The sequence below is a fragment of the Symphodus melops genome (genome assembly GCF_947650265.1).
Source record: "Symphodus melops genome assembly, chromosome: 1".
NCBI classification, from domain to species: Eukaryota; Metazoa; Chordata; class Actinopteri; order Labriformes; family Labridae; genus Symphodus; species Symphodus melops.
The window spans coordinates 8,748,419-8,772,477 of record NC_136691.1 but is presented as its reverse complement, the minus strand read 5'-3'; the positions used below and the strand labels follow the sequence as shown (position 1 = coordinate 8,772,477).

Genomic DNA, 24,059 nt, shown 5'->3' with positions numbered 1-24,059 from the left:
TAAAATTCAAGATTGTTGAAGCACAATTAACACTCTATTGCTATTAGAGGTAAAGTATCAGTACATATGAATACAAGCTATAACACCATTCTGCAGGGAACAAGAACCCCACTGTGTCACACAATGAAATATTTAATGAATAAAGTAGCTGTCAAAAAAGAAAAGGCGTATGTTTAGGAAAATGCCAATATTCAATGTTTTAGTTAAGAGCAATAAAGTCCTGGCCTTCTGCAAAACAAAAATAACAAAATCCCTCATTAACTATTGAGTATGCCCCCCAAACAACAACAAGAAGACAAGCTCCATTGATGAAAAGGAAAAATGCATATTTGGATTATTTTCGTACATTTTATTCTGACTAATATGAAGGACTGAAGGGAACAATGGCCGACATGTGACAGCAGTTAGCTCGCTTTTTAAACGGATGATAACGCAACTCATGGTTGACCTTTTTTCACTCAATAACAGGACCACAATGTACCACCCTTATCACACAAACACTAAACACCACATTTAAAGTGACAGGCTCCTTTTTCAGAATGATATATCACAAAGGCATGAATCAAGTCCCTCACCTGCAGTGGCCCAGTTGTTGGACGTCTTGTCTGGAGTGCTGTAGATGAAACGTCTCAGGCTGGTGACGGCGTGCGACCCCACCAGGATGTAACGGCCAAACGCCCGGCAATCCACCACCCGGATATTGAGAGGAGGGTGCAGAAGCTCATTCTCTGGAAGGTCCTGGTGACAAACGTTAGGACATGGAGTCAGAGAGGTGATGTAAAGGAAAGACTTCAGAATGCTCCTACTTGCAATGTGATCAAAACGTAATTTGTTCACACAGATTTCAGAAGACTACAGGAAAACAAGTACAGACGAGTATATTACAAGAAGTCTGAATATAACATATAGCATCATTGAATGATTTCAAAATGTACAAAAAAAGCTGCACTTACCACCTCAAACCATTTAACGAGGGTGCTGAAATTTGGATTTTTCTTGTAGTTCTGGATGAGGACAGACTGCACACCTCGTCCTGCACACTCTATGTCCACACGTGGACGATCCACCTGAGCAAGGTTGATCCGCTTCAGGTCCCTTAGACCCCAGAACAGAACCTGAATCACAAAATGAAAACCATGAGGTCCAGGGAATTTTGAAGCAATTTTTTCTCAACTCAAGCACCAACTAATTTCTATGCAGCTGCCAAACTCCAGACTGTTGCAGTCTGCATCATCACACCTTAATGGTTACTATTAAGGGAAACTCTGTCTTTATAATTTCTTTAAACTCTGAGCAATAATGTGTTAGCCTTCCCTTTGTGGCTCCTAAAAAAACAGCTTTCTGTGTTTTTTTTACTCACCTCTATGCGGTAGCGACTCAGAACAGGTCGGATTCCCATCGGCACAGGCAGAATGGGTCCATGCTCTGAGTCTGTTGGCCCTTCAAGGGGGGGAAGATCAGCCCTCCCACCTTGACCAATCTATTCAACAGAAAGGGGGGAAGGGAAAGTTAGCGCCGCAGTATCAAGTTGGAATGCTTTAGCATAACCACGCTGTCTTTATTTTGAGTGACAATTGCGATACAGCGCAAAGAAGGTACAGGTAGGTGTTAAGTGTGTGTAGACAAAACACAGTTATTGCATTTCAACACTGAAAGACTATGAGAGACTACCAAAAGAATTGTGGAAATAGAGTGAAAGGAAAGAGCACCTTTATCTGAGGCACAGCAAAGCTATGGACAGCGATCAGAGCTCGCCTTATTGACTCCTCATCAAAAGGTATCTGAAGGTCGCAGGAGGACGTAGAAGAGTCAGACACAGATAGAGAGGGGCAAATGGGCATTTCAGAAAGCAAAGGGGAAAATATGAAATAATGATGGTGTAAATAATGGACAGAATGGTGATTTTAATATTTCGCGAAGGAAAGAGAGAAGAAATGTGTCGTGTTTGTAAAAGAGAAGACAACGTAGCATGTGATGATACAGGTGGGATAATAAAAGACAAAAGGAAGCAGGTTATGTGAACAGAATGAGGGACGGATGAATTTTACTTTGACATGCACTTAAAGAGAGAGAGAGAAAAAAACATGTATCTTTTGTTTGCATAATGTTTTCTGCGTGATTGTGTTGGTGCTCTTCTTTTCTTCACTGTAACTGTGAACATCACCTTTCTGTAGAATGAGTCCCTCTGAGTGTTTCCATTTATATCCCTTCACCTGTGTGTGTCTAAACAGGAGTGTCATATATTACCTGCAAAAGTTCAAACGCAGCCAGCAGTTCCCCAGCAGTGCAGTTCCCTCTGTACACCTGGTAATACTCCAGCTGTGGGGGGAACCTCGGGGGGCCGTAGTGCTCGTCACACATCTTGATGGTGGGCTTCGCAAAGGTCCGTCCGATGAACTCTGCCTTGCCCTGAACACAACATCGTGACAGCGGGCAGTCGAGACAGTCAGAGGACAAGGTGAGGGAGTTAGACAAAGGCGTGGGAAGTGCCATTTTCACCACAGCCACTTGGTGTCAGTGTTGGTAAAAGTGGTTGAAGGTAACACAAGTGCGGAAATGGAGAGGGAAAGGTTGTTTGCATGTATAAACTGTTTCAAAAATATCTGTCTTGCTTTTCAAATAATTAAACTCTCTGAGTTAAAAAATATTCAACCCATTAATAATCTCATTTAAAATGTGTTAGCTGTCTAAATATTGGAGTTGAAGAGGACTACTTCTTCAACCATCGATGTAAAAAAAGAAAAAGAAAAAAGGAAAGTGATGCATGCAAGTGTTTCAAAACCTTTGCCAGAGGTCAAAAGCAGCTAGATGAAACAAACAATTAATGCTTTACAGCCATCAGAAGCTATTACAACGTGGAACTCAGCACAAGGCCTGTGTAGCACTAATAATCTCTCACTCTATTTAGCCAGAGCAGCAGGAGCAAGGCCAGAGTTCATGTGGAGGTCAGGATGGAGTGAAACATTGGTGGAAAGAGAGACAGACATGAAGGAAGGAGAAGCAAAGCACTTTAATTAGCGCAGTCTAAACCCTGTTAACAATGATTGATGATTTTTACATTTATTAGCGTTTCCACCGTCAAAAGTTGTGAATGGTACCTAAATAAAGGATTCATACCGTCCTTCTTTTTTGGTACCCTTCTGTTGGGGTGACCATGATACCAATCCGACCCTAAAGGGTCTCTTGTTTACCGTGTCCTTATTATTCTTGAAAGTTGAACTTAATTAATAGCGGGCTACACTGTGTTGGGCTGCTTTGATACAAAGCTGACGCGACGTAGATCTCCATCTGGATTACACTTCACTTATCAAAAAGGGTACAGTGTAAATTCAGATTACATAATTTACATAAGCAAAACTACATTTCTGTTGGGCAGTGGGCCCACCAGAGAATAAACCTTCATAGAGGCAAAGTTCAGGGTTTACTGTACCAAACTGAAACAAACCACATTGCTTGGTGGAAACTGGGCTTATGACGCATTCAGCCCTTGGTTCATTCATGCAGAGACACATCCTACCACAGTGTCCTGGTCATAGATTTCCACTACGATGATGGGTGGGTCGTCTCTCAGCTCACTGGCCTCCCCAAACAGCTCCACGTTATCAAACACCAGCAGCTGGTCCCACGTAGGGCAAAGAGTCTCACTGAGGACCTGCGACACACAAAGACACTCAGTTAACCCATGGTCGATCAGAAAACACTCGCAGTTTATACAAAATACACAAAGATTCACAGTCCTACCTCAGTGACCTGGCTGTGCGTGGAAAAGAAGACCCGAGCGAAGGGATCTGAAAGGCCACTGCTGTCAGCTGCAAACAGACTGCGAGCCTGGTACATGTGTGCTCGCAGCTGAAACACTTGCTTCACTGTTGAACACACATGAGCATGTGCACACACACACACACACACACACACACACACACACACACACACACACACACACACACACACACACACACACACACACACACACACACACACACACACACACACACACACACACACACACGCACACAAAATGACAATCAATAACCTTTGTTTGCAAACTAATACCAAAATTCGAAAACTGAACCTCATAACGAAGTGATCAATAGGAGTTTGAATTCTGCCTCTCCAAATTGATTTTTATTGGAGAGAAGACTTAGCGCAAAGCATGATGGGTAATAGACTAAAAAAAGCACAGAATAAACTCAAGTGAATAAAAAGTTTACAGACTTTAAATCAATAATCAATCCACATTTCTTTAACCAAGAGACCTTTAGTGATGAAGATTTATATAACAGCTATGGGATCTTGAATAATTCCTCCTCTGCGAGTGTAACCGTTCAAAATGCTAATTTTTTCACAATTAAGCAATGCAATGCAGTTTAGCTGCTCAGTTGAGCTTAACCATCAAATTGAGTCAGTTGGAGCCATGCAGCTTCTTTTAATTAGTTTATTAACTTCACAATGGCCGTGTTGACTGACATATGATTTGAGTGATTTTAATGAATGCCGGCTGGATGGCGTGGGAGTGGCAAGGACTGGCTTGTTTTTCTTAGGGCTCTTCTTCTGATTTTCAATAATATTCTTTGTAAACAGACAGTAATGGGATTTTTGAATAAGAAAAATGCTAATTAGATTAAGTGTTTCAAATTGTTTATAGGCCAGTTCATTTATTTTCGATAAAGGTGTTGCTCTAATTTACTGTCGCTTTAAGAGCGTTGCACATTTCCCTCTGTGAGGCAGGAAGCTGCATGTGGAGGCTTTGACGAACTGTTTTCATACCGTGTCTGTGTCTGACATTTTAATTTTTTGTTTCTTGCATCATCCTGAGGATTTTTGTCCTTGTGACCCTTCAGGAAGAAAAGTTGTTTGTGTTTTAAAACCTTTGTGGCCTTGGTGTGCCAGGACTACTAACTAGCTTGCTTTTTGTTACAGGCTCATGAACGCACCATCCCCTTGAAAAACAAGTGACAGCAGCACCTTTGATTTCCCAGGTATGCAGTTATACAGTTTTAGACCTCTGTTAAAGCACCACAAGAGTTAGTGTTTATTAGCACTAGCACTGTGATGAGCCACTTCCTCTGCTCCAGTAAAACTGACTTTTTTGTTTCAAATATTGATCTTGGATGACAATTCAAATGATAAGGCTGACTGGTGTCTCAAGCACATAAACACAAAACATATCCAATGGAACCACCAGAAAAGGTCCAAAGACTGTATTCATTGAGATACAGAAAATTGATTTTCACATTAATATGACATTTAACTATCAAAAGATAAAGGACAACAAGAAGAAACACAGGAGAAGCAAAGTTGTGCCCAAAACCAGGAACCGAGAGCAGCAGGATGCAGATATGATTGTACATTGCCGTTGAATTGTAGAGTTTGGAGAGTACTTACTGTCGTAGACAAGGCTGACAGGAGGTAGAGAGGTGAGAACCGGGTCGCTGTTCATCGCTTTAATCTCTTCGAAACCGTTAGGCAGACCCTTGAGGAAGTCCTTCCTCTGTTTGTTGAGGCCCAGCCACAGATACAACTCAAGCTTCGCCTGAACTGTCCAGCCAGCATGACCGAAGCCTTTCTTACCAGGCAGCTGTGTTTAAAAACAGGAGTTGGAAAATGATTGATGATAAGCCTCATTTAAAAAAAGAAAAAAAATGAAAGAGCTGATGGAACAATGTGCAGAAAAGTATGCATGACATTCCTTCTCTTGTGTCATTCCAGTGAATCGATCATTAGACATCATGCAGACAATGCTGCAACAACCCCCAATCCATAAATATTAAGAGGCCAGCACATTGATTCTCCCTCTGAGCAGAGTTAATAGATTTACAAGCCTATTCACCATAATACTTGTCAATACTGCATCTTTCATCTTGACTATTCACTGCTGCCTGCACCTTACAATGCAGGCAGCAGCAAAGGTCAACTTTAACTAACTTCGCTTTCAATAATGAGAACAATAAGAGGTCTTAAAGATTGGAGGAAAACTGAAAATCAACAAAGTGTGTTTTAATGATAAAAGCTAAAGAGGAGCAGTCAGAGGTTGTTGTACCTTGAGGAAGACAGCTTTGACTTTCCCGCAGTCTTTTCCTGTTTCCTCATCAACTATGGAGTACAGGATGTCTTTGGAAGGAACCCGGGCATAGGCGATGCGCTTGTTGTTGCTCATCATCCAGATGAAAACATCCGGGGTGCTGTGTTGAGGCTGAACAAGATGAATACAAATGATCCATTGACAGGTGAACAACACACTCTTTATTCCAGGTCCTTTCTCCTTTAACACTTTGTGTGCTTAAACATACTGTGAGAAGTTTTTTATATGATGTATTTAAACCCCCCCCCCCCCCCCCCCCCCCCCCTAACGCACAAGCTGCGTGTGTTCAATGTGTACCTCTTCAGCAAGGAATCGGAGCTTCTGCAGGAAGTTCTGCACCAGCTTGACTTTCTCTTTGACTGTGTTTTTCTTCACCTGAGTGCGGATCTGCCTGGTCTGCTGGGCCATGCTGTCCTGCAGGAGGAGAGATGGAAATACAGAAAGAAACATACTAAGAGAAGGAAAAGCTGCACCATAGACATGTACTGGTATACTATAACGAGTGTGATTTAGACCTGCCCTTAAGTAAAGAGTCTTGAGATTTCATGTGTCATGAATTAGCCCTATCAAAATTAAAATAGATAGATGGATTGACATGGTTTGTGGTATTCCCATATTCAAATCAAATCAACAGTAAAGATGGAATTTCTTTTCTGAGTGGAATTATTTACATACTTGGTCATTTTCTTTTTTAAAACTACACAGATTAAATGACACGTTTCAGTCTTGCTGGTTCTTGTTGACCTTTTTATGACATCCTATTATACAAACCAGGTCATTGAGAACACATTTTACAACACATTCTTGCACAGTGAGACACTTTGGTTGCTCCGTCATTCTACATTAAACAGAATACATACTAGATTGTTTTGTGTTTGCTTCTGGAAGGAATAAAGCAAATGACACAAGTCCTTGAAAACACTGAGTCTTGTCCATATCATTCAGCCTGTTACAAACATTCATTCTACTTTATGATCCACAGCACAACAGTTTTCGTTCTCTTGGTAGCAATCAAAGGTTTCTCTCAATCACATGTATAGTATCACTCAGGATACAGTGCTGAATAAAGTCACAAAAGTATTGAAATGTTTCGCAGGTGATTATTCAAGGGAGGGAAGTATTTGAAATAATGAATTGTCCTCAGTTAGCCTTTATGAGGACTGTTTTCTATGAAGTCACTGAGGCGCTGGGATTAGTGGATGCACAGCAGCATAATTGATGCCATTAATCACATCTTCATTCTACCTTCAGTCACTAAGATCACTTCCCCATTTCTCTATTCCAGACTCATAAATCATACCATCTCTCTCATGCAGGACTTGAGCCGTTCTCTATCCAGTTTGGTCCTTCCCGCCTGGTTCACGTCTTTGTTAGCCAGAGTCACGAAGCGACTGGAAATAACCAGAAAATAAAGACAATGAAACATGAACGTGGATTGGCTGTTACAGAATATGCTGCATCTGATTCCAAAAAACGCAACTCTTCTACAGTGAGACTGTCATGTCTTTCAAAAAAACCCACCAACGTGAATGATATTTAAAAAAAGAATGAACAACAAACAAACGCTGAGCTTTATTTTATCATAAAAACTGTGTTATAGAAATGGACCAGTCTTTATGGAGAGCATGGCGCAATTCTCCCAGGAGCTTTTTTATGTGCACATTCGAGCAGCTCTTAATAGTGTTAGATCTTCACTTTCTTCAAGCAGTTGTACAGTCTTTCACATCCCAAGATACTCTTTGTTTCTTCCCTGACCACTGGGTAAGAATTCCCCTTTTATTGCTGGACTGTGACAAATGATTATTATTATGTAGCTTGCCTGCAGCCGACACTGAGCTCCTCTAGCACTCCCCTGAGTCTGCGCTCTGGAAATGCCTTCTCCGTCTTAATGATCTCCTGAACATCATTCAAGCCCTCCTCCTGTTTCAACAAAAATAATAATAACAAGAGAAACATAGTCAGTTCTGATATTTCTAACATAACAAATACAATTCAACAGTATCTAAAGGCGTTTTTTATCACAGACATTTATTCCCCTTAAACATCTGTTGACACCTCTGTGATGCTGAGACTTTTACTTTTAGCATCATCAGGCGAACTCAAATAATTCCCATCGGTCATAGAATATATTTACAGCAACCTCTGGATGTATTTTTGTTTACTCCTAATTAGTAAATGTTAGCATGCTGACTTTAGCATTACGCTGAAAGATAAGTGATGCCTGAGTACAAAAAGAGCTTCCGTAGACTCTTAATCTTGTGATGATAGATAGATAGATACTTTATTGATCCCGAGGGAAATTCAAGGCATCCAGTAGCAGTATACAAAACATGCAGGACACAAGACATTAGTTACAATGCTGTCCCCCCCTCCCTTCTGTATACAATAAGCCTGAGGCAAGATTAAGAAGCCCACTATGTGACTAAGAGTATACATAGTTACAGATTAAATCTGTGCAATTAACAGGATAAATAAAGACTAAAAACTATTAAAGAAAATCACAGTTAAAGCTCCTGTCTGAAGTTTTATTTAGCTGGGCATGAAACAGACTGAAATGCTGACATAAATAGAGATGCCTTTTTCTTACCCCAAACTTCAAAAGCAAACTAGTCCATCAGTGACAAGGTTGATAATTCCTATATGGTTATTTTGAATGCGTCAAACCATTGCCACAGGGTAGGTGTCAGAGGGAGAGGTTTACAGCACGCTACCAAAAAGGCCTTAGATCAGATTTTACACAGAAAGTACTGACAGTGAGTGATACTGAGTGTCTCTAAATGAGACTGTTTGAATCAGAAAACATGAAAAGGTCAGCAAAGAGTCCAGCTTTGAACAACAGACGTTGAAGCAACAGTAGCTTTCAACCAGCAGAACAATAACATGCACCTTTGGGGAGAAATGTGGATACCAACCAGTTTATCAGCAATCTTGTCCATCATGTTGGAGTTATACAGTCGTCTTCTCTGGTCCTGCCACCAGCTTTTGATGTAGACACATGGTTTCTTTTCAAAGTAGGGGAGATGGAAGTAATTTCTGCAAGAAGCAAAAAAAAACAAAAACAAAAAAACAACTTCAGTTACTTAAAAAAGGCTCAAACTCTACATTAAGGAGTAATCTTACCCAACTAAAAGAAGTTGTAGGCTGGAGCTGAAGTTTATTTTACAAACCCTTCATACATAACGTATGCTCATAGATACCCCTTAAGCTATTTCTTTCCAATCACATACTAAAATGAATCTTTTTGCTAATAACCTGAATGTATAAAGGCCATAGTTTTACACACATTACAAATTAGCTTCCTTACAACCCTCGACCTCTCCCCTAAAGACTCTTGATCCCTGACCTGTCTGTGATGACAGGCTTCATCAGAGGGGTGGTAGAAACTGAGACCAGGTCCCCATCTTCATCCGCCTCGTCCTCACTCGAGTTCTGGATGAGCTCGTTCTCTTCTTCTTCATTGTCTCCATCCTTCTTCTTCTTCTTTGTTGATGAAGGCTTGCTTACACCGTCTATTTGGTTGCCATAGTTACCTGAAAAGGGGCAGAACAGAGTGTACTTGGTCACCGCAGCTATTGATTTTTGCACGTTTCTCTGTTGTATTGTAAACTTGCGGGGAGCAGGTCGATGTTAACAAGATGAAAAAAAAAAAAGTTTTATTCACCGATTGTGATTTCAAAAGTTATCGCCTTGTCACCGATCTTCCTGTCGATCATGGTGGCCTCCAGGAAGGCACCAAAGAGGAAGAACTCATCCATTTTCCCAGTGGCGCTCTGATGGAGACAGAAAAAGGGCAATATGAAACATTCATTTTCATTGTGATGTTCATTGCAGAGTCTGTGGAGGAATAAATGTGAAGTTCTTTACAGATATTCACAACACACTCGAAGTCAACCTGCCTCCACTCTGAATAACTTAGCCACTTAGCACAGCCACAAACCCATCACACGTGTAAGTGCACTTCATTTGCTTGCTTTCACGGCATATACTCTGACCGTTGCTGCTTTTTCATTCATTCATGTGTTTGTTATTAAAATATGAAATATTAATTAGAGCAAATTTATATTTTAAAAGCTGTTATTTGAAGCCTCACAAAGCAGATACAGTAAAACATTGACCTGGGCTCATGTAAAGGCACACATGTGACACAGACGCTACATTCCTTTTTATTTATCTTTTAAAGAAAAAAAAAAGCAATGCACACATATGGAGCAACTCCAGTGTCATTAATTACTGTGACAGAAATGACCATCTAGGCCGTCCTAGGACGTTTTAGGGGCAGGAGCTAAAACAATAAAAAGGGAATATGTCCCCTCCCCCCATCATGTTTTATCTACCACATCCAATGGGGTAATCTTTAACATCCATCAGCGCTGGAATTATCACAGTCTAGAAATGTGCAATGACTGAGGACTTAATTCATTCAGTGAGTTTTTATTTGGCAAACCTGAAGAGCAGTCCTTAAATAAACAAACACGACTTTGTGACAATCAAGTCAGCTAGGCTACAAATCAATTTAACATTAAATCAACATTTAACAATAAAGCGGACCAAAGTTTACAAAATGAGTCATATTAGTGACAGGGCAGAAAAATCCTTTTCTTAAAACTGAGAATATGGGTTGATACTTAAAAGAAACGCTTTGAGTAAAATCAGACGATCAAACAGGTACACAGTCCAGGTTGATCTGTAGTCAAATTATCTTATGAAAATAATGACATTTTTATTCCCAAATTTTAGCGCAAGCTGCAATAAAATCAACTGGAATTCAGGATGATCAATGACAATAATGCTTGACTTTAAAACATACCAGCTGAAGATTAGCATGGATATCTCAGTCAGTGAATCATGACCAGGATTATTTCCAACATGGTTGTGTATCTAAACATGATTGAGGACACATTGCTCTTTTTTTGTGTTGTTGATACTGAGCTGTGTTTTATATGTTCATTGACAGACTCCTTGCATGCAGACTGCGGCTCCCAGGGGTAACATTAACACCTTCACAGTCATTGGCCCAACATGCCAGCTGAACCCTGAAGCAAACATCTCATGTTTCTGATTTCCCAGATGAGCTGTTCACTTCACCTGGTCCAATAGAGTGGTAGATAGCAGCATCATGCTGTTTATTGTGGGGGTCAGAAGAGGTCAAACTGCATGTTTTTCTTTTTCCATGGATCACAGCTCAGGATAACAGCCTTCCTTTGACAGTTTTATTGGATAATTTGGTTGAAGTATTTCATTTAGATATGCATTCCATGTGAAGGAATTTAGATGCAATTATTACCTAGTTTATGAATAACAGACAACAGATCCAAAAACCACATAGCTGTGTCTGCAGCGATGCAGGGTTCTTACCTCCGAGATGTTGGAGACAGTCTCGACCTGCACCTCGGTGGAGCTCATGGTCTCAGGGGATGTGGTGTCCAGGATCTCGACAGCGATGGAGAGCAGGAGACGGCTTCTGAAAGACACACCTTCTCCCAGGCCCTCGTTCAGGTCCTGGTGTTCGTCCATCAGAGTGTACTGACGCGTGGAGCCGTACATGTTGGCCCATGCAGGACCAAAAGTGGGCAGAAACCCTGAAGGAGGTCAAGGGAAAAAGACGTCGGTTAGAGAGGAGGAAGAAATCCACAGGAAGCCCTTTGTTTTCTTTGTTTGAGTTAATTTCCTTTTTTTCTTTGACCTCACCCCCTTTCTAAGCAAAAACAGAAGGAAGATTTTAAACAACAGTTATAAGAAAGTCATGTTGTCCTCCAGCTTTATTGATTTTTTCAATTCTTTAAAATAACACTTCATATAAAAATCAAACATCATTCTGAACACATTTAATAGTTTACTTTTTTATTGATCTCTCTTGTAGAAGCTGCTTGCAAATAAAACAGTTGGTGCATGACTGACTGATTTCTCTGAATTATTGAGCGTGGCTCATGATTTTTAAATTTTGTAAAGTTGTACTAATGAATTGTTTATCAGTCATGCAGGAAAGTGCAAGTCATGCTTACAATCTTTCCTGTTTTTAAATAATACAAGTAACGACACAAACTGCCAGAAAGGAACCGCTGTAGCTCTTCAGTGAGAGGATGTTTTCTCCCTACATTATAATTATGTACGGTTTAATACATGCTAATACATGCATTGGTTGGACATCATGCACTAAAATGATACAGAAATTAGGAGAGGGTCACATGGCTCACATTTCCAATCCACTGCAGCTCAGCTCATTACTGCATGCAGTAAAATAATAACTAGTTTAGATGGACTCATTCACGTTAAGGACAGATAATCAATGCTCATAAGACAAATAGTGTGTTTTGACCCACCTTTGTCACCGTCATTAGAAATCTTCCGTAGGTCGATAAAGTGAGTTCCGATAGCAACGTCGTTGACCTTATCAGAGTCGCGTATCTGGACCTTTATTCGTTTGCAGAGTGGAGGGAACAGTTCAGTGAAGACGACCTGCTCGTTCCAGATCGGTTCATAACTGCTCTTCTGGACTGAAGTCTTCCCCTGGAGACACAACAAGGAAGAGACTTTATTTCACCTTTCATTAAACATTTGCAGTGGGCAGTTACACAAAACTAATCCTTAGCTTACAGTTACTGCTTATGTTTAACTTGTAATATCACTAAAGGGAGCTTTTTACCCTTAAAGTAGAATAACCTAAAAAAGTCTGTCTTCCTTCGAGGACTATTATTCTATGAAAGCCTCATTCTCCCCCCACCCCCTCTGATTTTCAGCACTCTGAAAAACTTCTTGTGCATAATTTAAAACAGATTTAACATTTCTTTGTGCTAATACTGGCAAAAACGGTAGACCTTTAAATATCAAATTCAGTGTATGTTCAGCAGGAGTATAAATGAGAGGCTTCAGCTGTTTAAGTGCAAAATATCAAGTAGATATCCTGCAATGCTGCATTGTGTAACTGATTCTTGGCCATGGCTCAGTGGTGTACTAAAACTTTGGTTTAAAATAGAAAATATTATGGCTTATTTAAACTTGATGTGTTTAATCCAAATGGCAAACTCATCAAGTTTAGCTTCAGATTAAATCACGAGTACAGAGATCTCCTCAAGGCCATTTTGAACTCAAGGAGGAGCAGCAGCTAATCACCCTTCAGTGCATGTGTTGTAGTATAGAATCAAAAGACTGTAAAGCTATCCTTTAAAAAACACGTAAATTCATGTGGCACAGTTATTGATCCGAGCCCAGGGTGCCGCTGAGGCCTGAAGGATCGTCGCTAACAAAGGGAAGAAGTTGTGGCTTTGTCAATGCTTCTAACTCCAAATGTTCTTTTCACACTCGTGAATCAGCCCCATTATAAACTCCTGCTGTGGGATTAAAGGGCACAGCTGAAGCTCACATACTTCACAGAATCCTACTCAAGAACCAAACAGATCTTGTTATTGGACTTTCTCACAATTAATCGCAGTTAACGTTTGTAAAACAATAATACTGTGCTTCAGTAGAACCATTTTTTATTGAATTATTAAACTAAACTATCAAAATGTAAGATAAGACAGTTTAAATGTAAGATATTTAAAAAAGGGATGACATCTGAAAGCTTAGTTATATAAACTACACACTCTGCTCATGTGCACTTCTAACAAACACATTTATGGGTTTAAATCCACACTACACAAAGCAGTACCTGTGTGTATTCTAAAAACAGTGCATTCTGGGAGAGCAGTAAAAATCCATATTTGGGACAACCACAGATGAAACTCAAATCGAATAACAGGTCGGAGAAGTAGGAGGGAGTTACTTTCTGGCCAGCAAACTGCACTTGAACGTAAGGGTCCACCAGGTCTCTGTTCTCTCCTATGAAGGCCTTCTTCACGTTAGCCATGATGCTGGTGTTCATTTTAGGAAGTCCCTCAGCGCGGTAGATCTTCACATAAAACCTCGCCCACTGCCTCTCTGCCGGAATGCCCTCTGGGAGGAGGAGGTTCCTGGAAACAAACAGCGGTGCATAAACTCGTGAAGAGACAGGACTGTGGAGGTCTTGATTTCATGTAAATATAGAAAAACCCAGAAGAATAATTCCTCTAATGATGCCAAATGGACTTGAGCTTTTTTCTACTCTTCTGAATACTCATAGTGCTTTCACACCACAGGTCAAACCTACACATTCACACAGTGATGGCAGAGGATGCTATGCAAAGAGGCCATCTGTATGAGCTCATCCCATTCATAGAGATTCACACGCTGCAGGTGAAGCAGCAGAACATATCGGACATGTGGCTGCAGGAGCTGGGGATCAAACCCCCGATCCTCTGGTGGAGAGATGACCGACTCAAGCACTGAGCCACAGCCGCACGCAGAGTGAGTATGATTGTATAAACATACACGTCTTTGAGAATGTTTCCATTATTACTTCATGTATCAGAGAGTTTAACTGCTAGTAACTAGTCATACATTTGGGACATCACTTTCTACCAGCAAAAGTAATCTTGTCGGCCATATTGTTCTTACTAGTAAAATGAACTCTGAAAGTGTCTCGTCAGTTAAAGCATGTTACCCCTCTATGTCGTCTTCATCCGTCTCATTGGCCTTGTGAGGGGTCATGATGTTGTCGCCCTTCCCCACCACAGCGATGTCACACTTGATGTATCCCTTACACCCCGCTGTGATGTCATCAGGGTCAGACAGGATGGCCCACCTGTGGTAAAACTGATGTTCTTGTGGGGAGATTTCAGCTGATCAGTCACGTATCAAACTGATTTCATTGAATTCATTTTGCCTTCGCTATAAGTTTACCAGGCTGAGAGTAAACAGTCCCCACATCCATCTTAAAGGTCCCCACCAAGGTCCCACTCCGAAGCAGATTTTTAGAGTGAATAACCTACAAAACAAAAGGAAACATTGAGATGAAGAGCAAACTGACAAATTCACTGTTGAAATGGGAACAACAATCAATAATTCATAAAGTGAGAGTGTCATAGGAAAACAGTTAGACTTCATGTTTAACCAGGGGGCTCCACAATGTTTGCACTGTGTGAAATCTAACTTATTTAATAACTCTCTCACATTGTTCATTGAGCTCTGTATGCAATCATCAGCAATTTCTTTTCATGTCTTTGCACTTTACAGATCACAGGATGTAATATTTACTCTTTTCTGCACCAGTAAGTATTAGGAGTTATTTCATCCTCAATACGTTATAATTTCCCTCATTAACACAAACAAAGACTGAGCAAAGAGTTCTAAATCTAGCCCCGTTTTTTAACACTGTGATATATTCAACCTATTGAAAACAAAAGAAAGACAGCATGATTGTAGATGGTAACTTACTGATAGCTTGATGATCTTGTCAAACATGACATCAGGAGGGACGTGGAAGTCAAAGACAAAGTACTGCAAAGAGCACAGAAAAGGTTTGCCCATTAAAATTCTTGATGTCATACGACTGGGTGACAGATACCTCTCTCGGCTTTGCTCTGGGAGTAAAAGTGGCATAACAATTGAAACTAGATAACTCTGAAGTTCACAAGAAATCAATTCAGCCTTGTAGGAGTTCAGATAATACTGTGACTACATCACAGCTCTGATCCCTGAAGCTGTCTGCTCTTTATGGACAGAGATATGCGGCTTGAAAAGAAATGAATGATAGAAAGTCCTGCATCAAAGTTTAGCCATAGAATCGACTACACTGCAGCTGATGGCTAATTCTGCTTCTGACAGAGACCATGCAGAGAACACAGACAACCCAAGAGCTTAGATTTGTCTCATGGGATCCCTTTTGTTTTACAACGATATATTGTTTGAGCATTGATATGTACACATGCCTCACATCGATCCTCTTTTTGTGCATTGTTTGATTTTACAGCAAGCAACCTTTGCTTTTCACTGAAAAGGGCAGACTCCAACAAACATTATTCCTGAGGACAGCTTTCCTACATATCAATTCAATTCAAAGAGCTTTTTAAAGAAAAAGACAACCAAACCAAGTGATTATAGTACTGGTGTTCAATTGAAATACAAGTTGAAAATGTAACATTTCTCCTAAAATGTGAGTACAGAAAAGTGTTGAAACAGAGAAATATTAAAGGGGGGGACGGACGAAAGAAAGAAAGAAAGAAAGAAAGAAAGAAAGAAAGAGAGCTTGAGGGACAGCTCTCTAAATCACTCTGGTGTCCAGTTTGTCTCTCTGTAGGGGTTTTTTCAGACAAACACAAACAATCAATATCAGACAAACCGTCCCCTCTTCTCCCTGCAGGACTCAACCGAGGGCTCTGCATGACCCTCACCACAACCAGCACCTCCTACTGACACAGACTCATAGAAGAAGGATGCAAGAACCCTCTCCTATAGACGTGTTTTAAGTCGATTCATCAATGCATCAGCAGCTCTAACAGCAGACAGACAGCGTCTGAATTACTTTTTACTCTGCATATATTGGAGTTGTACTTGTAGAGGCACCTGCTAAGCTAAAGGAGAATAGGAAAAGTATTTTTAGGAAAGAATTGGTTATTGCAGATGATGGAGGATTTTTTTAAGGCAATTGGATAAAGAAGAAATAAGAAAAATAGAAATGTCATCTCCTAAGTTAGTTATTTTTGTTGTTAACATTTAAAAAAAAAATCCTTTAAAAAAAAAAAAGTAAAGGTGGACAAACCCAGTAAGCTAAAATCATGTAAAAGACGCTGAAATTTTGAAGGTGACTCTGTAATTTATCTCTTTTTGCTTATCACTACAAGCAGCCTACTTCAAACACAACTCGTGGGTTGATGCATTGTTATAAATAGTTTAAAGAGGCTATAAAATGACCACTTTATATTTAAAAAAAGAATCTCTCATATTAACAGATATCAGCAGCTCCTCAGTGTTGGTCATGCCGTAGCCTTGGACTATAGCCTTGGAGACACTTTTCTCTTTACGGTAAAAAAAGATGAATGAAGAATGGAAGCTGCTGATGCTGGTTAAATATATATTTATACAGTATATAAATCATGTTAAATGACCTCACCTCATTGTAGTATGGACAGTTGGTGGACTCCTTCATAGACGTGTATTTCTTGTCGTCTCCAATCTCCACACACACAACAGGGTCCATGTTGAGGCCTATCAGCTGCCGGGCCTCGATCACTGTGATGCTGATCTGATCAGAGACCCATCAGAAACTTAGCGCTACAACAAGCTGACTTTCCTCCAACATTTATTTTAGCAGCAGCCACAGAATAAATCATCATTAACCCGAGGACAGTTCAAAGGAGGAAAGAAACCCAAATTGATCTTTCACAAACTACTGATTGATTCGAGATCAGTCGTTTGTGTTTCAGAGCTACTTTAATGACCATATTTCCCCCCAGGATTCATAAAGTATTTCTCTTTCTGATTCTGGGATGGGGAGTTTGTCAGAACTCTTCTAAGCTGATGATTTAACTCTGACTTCTCTCTAAGCTTCAATATTGTAGTTTTCTTTGAGAGAGAATCTAGATCCAAGACAAACGTTTTTATATCTGAGAACTATCCCTTCGGTTTAATTAGCCTTTGGATAATGACGAAGAACAAAAAGCCAAAAAAAAAAAAAAGGAACTACAAGGGCAAGATTACATAACCTTGTTTAAATCAATTCCTGGTTTAAAACAAAATGGGTCACAAAAAGAGGCCACAGGCTGGCTTTTAGCATGAGTAAGAAAATTCCCTCATGGACAAGCTTTGCTTTGCATCAAGCTCCAAAACAAACATGGGAAAATTAATGTTGTGTGCAATGATCAAAAATCTTCTACTGGCCCTCCTGAAAGTTTACAGTTTTTGTTTCTATTTTTTTATTGAGAACAAACAAACATGGTATGATTAATTTCTAAATTGGTTTCTAATGTGACGGCTATTGTATTTTTCTGGATGTTAAACAGATTTATATGTAATTACCCCGAGCATTATGTCTTCCAGCTAAGCTAAGCTAAGCTAACCACCTTCTGGTTGTAGATACAATTGCAATTGAAAGCCTTAATTGAAATAATATAACAGATTCAACCTGTGCACGAACTGTCCAAGGGCACCACAAGCTTTCACAACTTAAAATTACTTGTATGAGTTTAGCAGCATTAACAGGTAAGCTACATCTCCTTTAATTATCTTGTAAGTTAAAATGCTCTCGTGCCAAACACAGACACAATTTAAAATAGCTCTCCATCTGCACAAACTTACACCAATCAATGTTTACACATTGTCAAATTGACAACAGTCAAACACCGTTACACACACCTGATAGTCCACTGGTCGTCCAGAGCTGGGCTCCATCTTGATATCTGGCTTCGACCTGTAAGTTAGAAACAAGCAGTGTTTCATTTCTGTACAACAACAGAATTGGCATTACTGAACAGCCTCAGGGCTTTCAGGTAGTGAGTGTGTGCGTAAATGTATCAGTGTCTGATCATATTAGACCTCTTATTGGAGACGTTGGTGGTGACTGCAGTGACAGAGGCCAGAGAGATTGTATCGGGGTCCAGGGATCCAGCAAGGCGCATTGCCTTCCTGTCCAGGTCCTCCATGTCCAGGACCGCTGGCTCATCTAGACATTACAAACCAGTATACACTTAGGTCGATATTCCATAGGTTTCTGGGGTTTTTTTGTTTTGTTTTTTTGCATTTCTGGAATTCATTACACTACTTTCAGGCCTTTTTTCCTTTCAAGTCGTTTTTTCCACAGGAGCATTATTCCACACAGTGTGTCTGCTAGATGCATGAAACAGACTGAGACCTTGACAGCACGGCCTGCTCCGACCTCCATGTTAGCGCCAAGGAGGTGTGGACAACAGGAACGCGAGGAATAAAAGGCAGAAATTCTTCCTGCATCTTGTTAAGCTTTATAGATAACACTTGTCATGCTTTGGCTCGACACAAATAATTATTGATGATATAATATGGAGGCGATACAACTTAACAATTAATGTATGAATTTAAAGTCCAAAAGGTTTTGAGACGCCTACTATCATAAATCTTAGAATAGATTAGATTAGATCAACTTAATCGTCTGTCTCAACAACAAAACTCTCCTTTGACAAGGCTCAAACTAACACAACTTACATTCAAAACATATTTAAATACATATTTTGAGGGAGGGAGGAGGGAGGTCTGTGACTTTGACTAATGTACCTTTGACATCCTGCACATATTGTAGGCCTGGGTTGGACATGTTATTGTCATGTACATGATAAAAAAAAACAGTCAAGGGCTCAACCATGATGTTTGGGTTTTTTTTCCATGAGGAAACGTTCAAGATTTAAAAAAGTACAATGAATTATGGTAGACAATGTCTTTTCTCTCTCTCTTTTTTTTTTTTTTTTTTTACCTGATTTCCTGTGATCGTCTCTGGAGCTCTTGATCTTGCCGAGCTTCATGGCTGAGAAAACTCCTCTCCCTGCTCTGATGGAGGGGAGAGCGTTAACAGGCAGGAGGGAAAAAGAGAAGGCTCCTGTGTTAGGAAAGTTTTGGAACTTTAGTTAATTCACTGCAGTTTCATTCAGTTGAACCAGTTTCAATCACGTTTTATTCAAGTGTATTCTCTATTTGTTGACACAGAAGCAGCAGAAGAGTTGTTTAACATTAGGTGAGGACTGACCACACTGCCTACCAGCGGACACAACCAAAACGTTATCCTACACCATAACCTCCACGTATCTCCGACATCTTTGTTAACCGGCTAGACATTTCATTCCAGTGGATTTAATCCCCCACCAATCAGCTTCATCAGCAACAATCCTTCAGACCCTCAATCACAAAACAAGAGTATCCGATGTCTCCACATTGATATTAACTGGATCACATATCACAGCAACAACAAAGAGCTTGTGATGACTTCAGCGAGACGACAAATGAGGAGCCTTAATAATTAAAAAAGAGGGAGACTGTCCAATTTGTGGAGGATATGGATACATGTCAGGAAATTAATGAGTGGGAAGGTTTTCCTTTTGTTTCCTCAAGCATTCAGATACGAGGGTATCAGAGCTCAATTTCCGCTCTGATCTTTTCATCCACGTTATTTCAGAGGCAACCTTCAACCTCAGTTCGTGGAAAATCGAAAAGTGGAGATGTTTCATGTTATTTCACTGATGAGCGCCACGAGCGCTTTAAAGTTAAAGTCCCATAGTCCTATGAAGGGGAATAAAGGCAAGTAAGACTGTAGGATCACTCGTGAAAATAAAGGTACAAGCTATTCCTTTCAAATCAGATCAAGGCCTTTCGAGGTTGAAGATGAACTCTTGTAATTCACTGCCTATGAGGCATAGTTTGACCAGAATGTTTCCAAATGATCAGCTCGTATTCTGAATGATTGGTTCCTGCATGGACAGGACTCTGAATAGCACATTTTGAAATACCTTTGAATACAACGTCTGTTAATTGAAACTCAAGCCGTTGATTAAACAGGAAGCTGATCCCAAGGAAATCGACAGGCAATTTAAAAAGACACCTTGGAGTCCACATTTATTATTGACAAAACAATTAATCTGTAGAGCAATTGACTGATAGTAGAGAACCAGTCCACTGCCTTGTCAAATCATCTCTTTGATTCAATAACCATTTGATTCAATAATGATTTAATAATTTATAAATGGTTTCATACATACCACATTAAAAGCTCCACTGATCCTTCTAAGCAACGTAAATCCACTCCGAAAAAATTCTATCTACCTTTAACTATGTTTCCATATTTTTTCTAGTTCAGGTGCAAATAGTCCAGAAGAGTCAGGCAGATAACTGATGGAAGGAAGAGTGGCTGATGCAGGTGAGAGGAAGCAGCAGAGACGGAGGTGGAGGTTCAGAAAGAGGAGGAGGAAGAGGAGAAAGGCGGGCCGGGTTGATTCTCCTCTCCCCAACTAAAGAAGACTGTCGTAGGCTCCTCAATAACTGACATGGACTTGATGTTAAGTTATACTTTCCCACTGAGCAGAGGAGACATTAAAGGTATTTGGTCAACTAATTACAAACAAATGATTGGCAAAAATAGTTTCAGTGACTATGCAAAGTGAAGTGTATATTTTCTCAGAAGTTGCAACAGCTGGACTTAAATAACTCTTAAATGAAGTTAGGGACAAAATACTTCAGATAGGAAATGATAATATCTTACCATATAGAAAAGAACCAAAGAACCTTTTTTTTGTGTGTGTGCATTTTACTTTTTCTATTCTTGGGATTATCCCCTTAAACTTAACGTGACGCCAAATTAGAAAGATGCAGGTAAAGAGTAAAGTCATTTGAGTAAATCATCTGCATACGAGGAGTGGTTTACATCTAAGACAATGAGAACTATTAACAATTCTTAATGAATTGTATCTGAGCCACCGCATAGTTTTACCTGTCTCTCACTTGCTCTGCCAAGTAAAGAACAAATACAAGGACAAACATCAGAGACAGATGCTCACAGCGGAGCAACGAGGCCATGTCGGAATTTAAATGAGATGAACCTTCAAAGTTTTTTTTTTGTTTTTTTTTTGAGCAAGCTCTCTGCTGATTTAATGACAAAATGTAACCTTCAAAGGATGTCAGTGGGAAGGCAACGAAAGTTCAACAAATAAGGTTTCCAATTAAAGTTTTTTTAAAACATGAAGATTTACACTTCAGTCTTGAATTGGCCTCACACAAAGTCAGTCTAAAAGGAAAGAAAGAATGAAGACAACCTGCTCAGGTGAGTATTTAAACCTTTTTGACCCTCTGTCCTCTGATCTGTAATAAATAGGACAGCAGCATGAAGGAAAATCTTATCACTAAATATCAACATACAGTAACACACAGCACACCTCGAATTGGATGTTCTGCTCATCGAAGCTTCCTAATAATAAACCTATTATCAACTATTGAATATGTAAAAGACAATGAGGAAATGTGTCTACAGCTGAGAATGATCTGTAGTTTTACTGTACGTCTGAGGGTTACTGTCAGAAATGTAATGATACATGAAAACATGAATTAAATTAATTATGCAAAAAGCAGCGAAGATGAACGATCTCATTGGAGGAGAATATTCTCTGAGGTTTTTTTCCCCAGGTCAGAGCAGCCTGATTTCCATTTGCCTTCAAGATTTACATGAAACAGTTTCCTCTCAGTAATGAATTCATCTTTCATGTGCATGTCAAGTGGGAGTAGAGAGAAGGCGTGCAGATCGTGGTTAACTCCAGAGATCTGGCTTAAAACTTTCAAGCAGGTGGTCAAACATGAACGTGAACTTTGAACCGTCTGCTAGTTTAAGTTGAACATTCTATTGCTCGAAGAAACACCGACCTACTCTCAGCTGACATTAGCTCTTTTGAAACAGAGATATGTTGAGACTGAAAACATTTCGCTGCTCTACATTTTTTGACTGAACTTGACGCCAACGTAATGCTGCCCAGGAGTGTGATTTCAGATAGCACTGTTTTTACTGTAAGCAAGTCACATCATTTCTTCTTATGCTAATTTATAAATGTAATCTAATTTCATTTATAATATGTCATGTTTGCATCACAGCTTCTTTCAAATTTGACTGTATTACAGTTTTTGTTTAAATTTTAAGCTGCTATGTTGTTTTCAGTGATATCTGTTTTCAAGAGTGTTTTCCCCTCTGGCTATTGTTTCCTGTTATGAAGGAAATTGTTGTTAGTGTGTCAGTCTTTAAATAAATACAGCCACCGTGTTGCTCTACAGACTCCTTCTACCATGGCTTTGGTTTAACTTTGGAACATTTGGTTTCACTTACTCCTTATATGGCTCATATATTTCTTTAAGTGCTGTTCCTACTGAACTATATTTCAATGATCAATTGCTTAAAGAAGAAAACTTCAAAGACATTGTGTCTCTTATCTTTACTGGAAGTATGTAAAGCTTACTGCATGAATGATTTGCTCTAAGTTTAGTAGTATTTTATCTTTATTCGTTCTGGAAGAGACATGAGTTTTTACTTCACTCTGCTCTTGTTCATTTGACTGTGTATTCATAAGTGTGCTGGACTGTTTGAACCACTTTACAGACTGCATGAAAATAAATTACTAAAGAGTGGATAAAAAAAAAAGCTGCCAGCGATCAATAATTCATTGACATGTATTGTACGTTGTGCTCTGGGTACACTGCTGAATGGAGTTCAATGAGATGACTCCTCTCCTTCTCTCACATACATAGACAGGATGTGGATGTTGCAAGGGTTCAAGGATCCACTGGATCAGAGCCAGACAGAGATCAGCTGAACCTGATAACACAGGTGGGAAATAAAAACTCTCATGAAACCAGAACTCTCTTTCCGGAGGGAAACTCTGCATCCCCCTCCCTCCCACTCTCCCTCCCTCTCTCTCTTCCTCTCTCCCTCCCTCTCTCTCTCTTCCTCTCTCTCTCGCTCTCTCTCTCTTTGGTAGATTTCCTCTTCTGTAACTTCTGTTTCCAACCTTCCACTTTGAGTGCAGTGTGACCTCGACTTTAATGTGGCGCTGACGGATAAAATGGAACATCAATAAAATTTATCACTGTGATATTGACATCTCTTTTTCGAGAGGGTTTCTGCAGCTGCTTCATTTGCTGGCAGGAGAGTTCATTGATATTCTTCGCCTGTGTTCTTGCAAGTGTTCGCTAATAATTTTACCCTCATTAGTGTCTCATAGTTCGAAGCTTATGCAACTTTTATACCCTAACAAAACAAAAATAAGAGTTCCTCTAGCCTTCATGACCTAAATACAGCAAACACAATATTTAAAATATATATATATATATCTGTGTTTATCTGGAGAGTAAAAAGTCTTTCATATTTCACGTCATGTTTCAGAGAATTTTTAAATCTACATAAAGAAGGAACAAAAATAGTGAAGTAAAATGGCAAGAACTGGCAAGAACACAACTGTTTCCTTTTTTGGAGAAACATGACTTCCTTTTAAATTTTTTAGAGTCACTCCAAATAGCATTCTTGCATTTTTCATTCTGTTATTGCATCAACTGGGCTGAAATTAAAACCCTGGACAGAATACTTTCATTCAGCGTGCTTCAAAGGTTACCCAGGATGAAAAGTCCCTTTTGT

General features: G+C 39.7%; 1 protein-coding gene across 13 annotated transcripts in view; it reads right to left on the bottom strand.

Moving 5' to 3' along the window:
- Positions 1–24,059, bottom strand: part of otofa (otoferlin a) — a 76,018-nt gene that overhangs the window by 16,220 nt on the left and 35,739 nt on the right. For 8 of the 13 annotated variants that reach the window (XM_079356403.1, XM_079356410.1, XM_079356412.1 and 5 more), the window contains exons 6-30: positions 19,377–19,450; positions 18,470–18,596; positions 18,290–18,344; positions 17,049–17,180; positions 15,374–15,436; positions 14,840–14,924; positions 14,601–14,760; positions 13,845–14,031; positions 12,403–12,589; positions 11,438–11,661; positions 9,744–9,852; positions 9,426–9,612; positions 8,995–9,115; positions 7,902–8,002; positions 7,383–7,473; positions 6,380–6,496; positions 6,041–6,193; positions 5,386–5,578; positions 3,742–3,866; positions 3,518–3,652; positions 2,248–2,409; positions 1,710–1,781; positions 1,361–1,480; positions 954–1,115; positions 576–738 (exon numbers count right to left, since the gene is read on the bottom strand). In XM_079356403.1, coding sequence (XP_079212529.1) covers positions 576–738; positions 954–1,115; positions 1,361–1,480; positions 1,710–1,781; positions 2,248–2,409; positions 3,518–3,652; positions 3,742–3,866; positions 5,386–5,578; positions 6,041–6,193; positions 6,380–6,496; positions 7,383–7,473; positions 7,902–8,002; positions 8,995–9,115; positions 9,426–9,612; positions 9,744–9,852; positions 11,438–11,661; positions 12,403–12,589; positions 13,845–14,031; positions 14,601–14,760; positions 14,840–14,924; positions 15,374–15,436; positions 17,049–17,180; positions 18,290–18,344; positions 18,470–18,596; positions 19,377–19,450 — 3,305 coding nt within the window. The remainder of the gene's footprint in view (positions 1–575; positions 739–953; positions 1,116–1,360; positions 1,481–1,709; positions 1,782–2,247; positions 2,410–3,517; positions 3,653–3,741; positions 3,867–5,385; positions 5,579–6,040; positions 6,194–6,379; positions 6,497–7,382; positions 7,474–7,901; positions 8,003–8,994; positions 9,116–9,425; positions 9,613–9,743; positions 9,853–11,437; positions 11,662–12,402; positions 12,590–13,844; positions 14,032–14,600; positions 14,761–14,839; positions 14,925–15,373; positions 15,437–17,048; positions 17,181–18,289; positions 18,345–18,469; positions 18,597–19,376; positions 19,451–24,059) is intronic. The other 5 variants (XM_079356415.1, XM_079356405.1, XM_079356407.1 and 2 more) reach the window with 2 other exon arrangements.